Source organism: Sinocyclocheilus grahami, unplaced genomic scaffold, assembly GCF_001515645.1.
Source record: "Sinocyclocheilus grahami isolate Dianchi unplaced genomic scaffold, SAMN03320097.WGS_v1.1 scaffold1517.1, whole genome shotgun sequence".
NCBI lineage: Eukaryota > Metazoa > Chordata > Actinopteri > Cypriniformes > Cyprinidae > Sinocyclocheilus > Sinocyclocheilus grahami.
Genome location: NW_015506696.1, coordinates 137,702 through 141,382, shown reverse-complemented (window position 1 = coordinate 141,382; position 3,681 = coordinate 137,702). Strand labels below are relative to the sequence as shown.

Here is a 3,681-nt window from a genome sequence, read left to right as displayed (position 1 = left end):
GGTCTCTTCCCCATGCATGCACGCTGGTGTCCTCGTGGGTCCAGGAAGGGTGCGTAGAGGGACTCCTGCACCGCAAGTGCCGCCAGCTGCCGGATCCGCGGTCTGGATGTGAACCGCACCCGTGACATGGTTGTCGGGCCAGGATGCCGGGCCATTTAATCCCAAGGAAGCGCCTTGGGCCAAGGAGGACGAAGCCGCTCAGAAGAAGCCACCACCCCTCGCGCCACGGACCAAGAGGGGAGCACGTGCGGCCGCCGGATATATATATATTAGGGCTGTCAGTTTAACGCATTAACTTGATTAATTAGTTATGAAAAAATAACGCGATTACAATATTTTAAAGCAGTTAACGCACTGGCCCCGCCCCAGACCTGTACGTCATCTTCAATTTCCTACAGTTGACTGTTGACAAATATGATGCAGGACAACAACTCCATAAATGCAGTTATGCCCTAAAAATTCAAGATATTGGGGCAAAAAATGCCCCTGGTTCAGCACATTGTTTTTTAAATAGTCAACGTATTAAACTTAAATAAATAGATGGGAAATTTCATGTATTTTTAATGCTGCATACCTCAGCAACAGAAATAAAATTAATACTCACGTTTGTATATTAATAAAAAATGACACTTTTCTTCTTACACTGTGCACACGAAGGCATTCTGAATATTAAGTTACATTCTATTAGAAAATACCAATATGGCTCTCACAATTATTATTTGTGCCTTGAGTGTAGTTTTACTCTCCGTTCTCCATTTCTACATCCATTGTATCAAAACAAATAAAGAAAGAGCACTACCCTACTACTTTAGTCTCCACTCATAAAATCCATGACTGTAACCGTAATGAAGGACTGTGGCATGATGCATTAATATGGCATCACAGCACACTGGAAACAAACAATCAAAGAGGATCCGTGTGTTTATCTAATGCTCTGATATTCAAACCCCATTCTGCTAGTCCTCCATCCAGAACCCTTTCCAAACACTTAAATTATCTACAGCTATGAATTAAAGGAGTTGTAACGGAAACAACGAGAGTCAAAAGCAGACATTGTGCGGCTCTTCAGTGCATGTAACTGCATTCGTTTAGCACCTGAATTTAGCTCCCATAACTCCTCAGTAAAATATACATTCTCCCCGACACTATGATGAAAGGGGACTACATGAAATCATCATGTGAGTTAATAAGTGCGTACAAATATGATTATTACTGACAGCGCAGAGACGTTCTTGTGCTGTCTGTCTGAATGAATTCTGAATGTCATTATATGTGTTTATCCTGCTCATTCGGACATTATCTACATCGTGTTGGTCATGCATAATAGTGTGGTGTGTACTGTATGAATCTTCATGATGAGCCCTTTGACTGAAGCAGTTCTGAACTCTTGGCTGTCGGTCTGTCTGGTCAGAGTTCGTTACAGGCAGAGTTTTCTGTGGTCTTAAACATTAGTATGGAGTTGTATATTTTGAGAGCCGGCCCTAGTTTAATGCTGAGGATCTTCACCAGGTCCACCTGAGTCAATAACAGGAAGGCCTCGCCATCAATGTGCTGAAACCAAACAACAACAAATCAGCAGATAAACATACACAGCTGTCAGAGAAGAAGATGCATTTCCTGTGCAATTCTTTGATTCAGTGTCATTTCTAGGTGTTTTGCTCTACAACAGTGTTAAAACAGAATGTCCTAAACTACTGCTTGATGAAATTCATGCAACAGAACAAACATCTCATTTCTGTTCACAAACAAGAGACATTGTATGAAATCCGGGGATTTTATATCACCATATAGTCATTTGAAAATATGAAAATTGAAATACAGTGGAAAATGTCTTATATTTTAAATGATAATAATAATGTATTGATTTGTATAATCCAGCAATTAAAATACTGCATAAATGAAAGGTGCTTCATGTCCTAAATTATTATTTTCTCTTCATATTTTGATCTTCATAGACACAATCCAAAAGATCAGATAATTACAGATGCACCATATTAAAATTCTGTCGGATAGAAGTTGATAATTATTTTATATGTTATGGATGATAAACAATAATTGGACAATATTAAAATGATCATTTGTGTAAATAAATTAAAATGAACACACAAAAAATGTTTAAATGCTACAAGTGAATTTAGGCACCATAATATTACACTGAACAAAATTATAAACGCAACACTTTTGTTTTTGCCCCCATTTTTCATGAGCTGAACTCAAAGATCTAAGACTTTTCTATGTCGTCATCTTATAAGATAAATGTTCATGGGATTCAAAAGTCTAAGTCTGGGGCCTGGAAATAAACAACATGTTAGAAATTTTACAGTCGGAAAACAAACAATGGTTATGACAGAAAAGGAAAGATTCTGCAAATTTCTATTTCACAAATCAAGAGTCCAAGACATTTCGAGTGCTGCTGCCATTGATTAAAAAGGGCACATAACAGATACTAAGACATTCAGAAATGCAATTTTAAACTCAAACTGTTATGCTAATATTACATATTTTAAACAGAAAATGTTGCATGCAATTAAAACATTTTCACAATCGGTCATGTGTGTGAAATGGATTGGCTGCAGGTAATTAAACTCATGCCGATACTGTGACATTGATTTTAACCAACAGTTCAATAAACAGGAAGTTAATGTTAAGTAACATAATATTACCACTTATTTCGCCTAAATGCCATAAGCAGAACAGAGATATGTAAAACATCCCAGAGCTGTTTTAATAAATATCAGCATTTTATATTATACAACAAACTGTTTCATAATATAAAAGAACACAAAGTAGAATAATATTCACCAGTGCTCTGAGACATTTACACCCCAATGTATGACAGGACTCATTAACGCAGCTCCCATTTGCACATATAATTAGAAAACACAGGACAAGACACAGAAGCGAACAAGAGGAGAGAGAGATGGGAAATAAGAGCAGAAGATCAGACAGACAGCAGCTCAGAGAGCAGAATTATTTAAAGCAGCAGCCCTGGCCTCTTTAACATTCTTGCTAGCAGTAAACAGGCATGATGCAGTGACGTGGGATGACTTGACATGCCTATAAATGGTTTCAATGAGATCTCCTCACATATCCCATCATGCCCCATGCTCTCTTCCTTATGCATTGTATTCTGTTCCTAAAATGCTTCAGTTACTCCGGCTGCCAAACCTCATGATGGAGGACTTGTTAAATATTTCTCACAGGATTCAGTCGTTCTGATTCCACTCGTGATTAAAGGGAATCATTTACCTCCTCTCTGAAGGTGCGCACTTGCTCCTTGCAGCCTGGAAGTCCTTGGATAAACTCGATCACCTGCAGAATAACAATGAGGATTAGAGGAGGTGCAACAGCTGAAGATAACCGAGCCCAAAACAAATCAACTGATCTAAAAAAAAAAAAAAACTCGCATTAATTCAACAAAGCATAATTGTCTTGAATTTGAATAGCAAGTGGGAAATGCAGATGCACACGGGAGCTCGGTGTACCTCATCCACGCTCCACGCTGCCACTTTACTGGCCGTGATGCCAGCCACTGTTGGAAGGAGCTTGCTGTGCTGATCCCAGCAGTGAGGCATGCTGGGAGATGGGCTGGAACATGGCATGAATACAGACTGGTGCAAAGCCTGCTGTAGAGTCAGCTCTGAGAGAAACAGAGAGAGAGAGAGAGAGAGAGAGAGAGAG

The 3,681-nt window shown here is 39.1% G+C and overlaps 1 protein-coding gene across 1 annotated transcript in view; it reads right to left on the bottom strand.

Annotated features, from left to right (window-relative positions):
* Positions 1-568: 568 nt before the first annotated feature.
* LOC107570880 (L3MBTL histone methyl-lysine binding protein 3) overlaps positions 569-3,681 on the bottom strand; it is a 63,042-nt gene continuing 59,929 nt past the window's right edge. The window contains exons 17-19 of the mRNA XM_016257163.1: positions 3,486-3,640; positions 3,250-3,312; positions 569-1,551 (exon numbers count right to left, since the gene is read on the bottom strand). Coding sequence (XP_016112649.1) covers positions 1,408-1,551; positions 3,250-3,312; positions 3,486-3,640 — 362 coding nt within the window. The 3' untranslated portion in view covers positions 569-1,407. The remainder of the gene's footprint in view (positions 1,552-3,249; positions 3,313-3,485; positions 3,641-3,681) is intronic.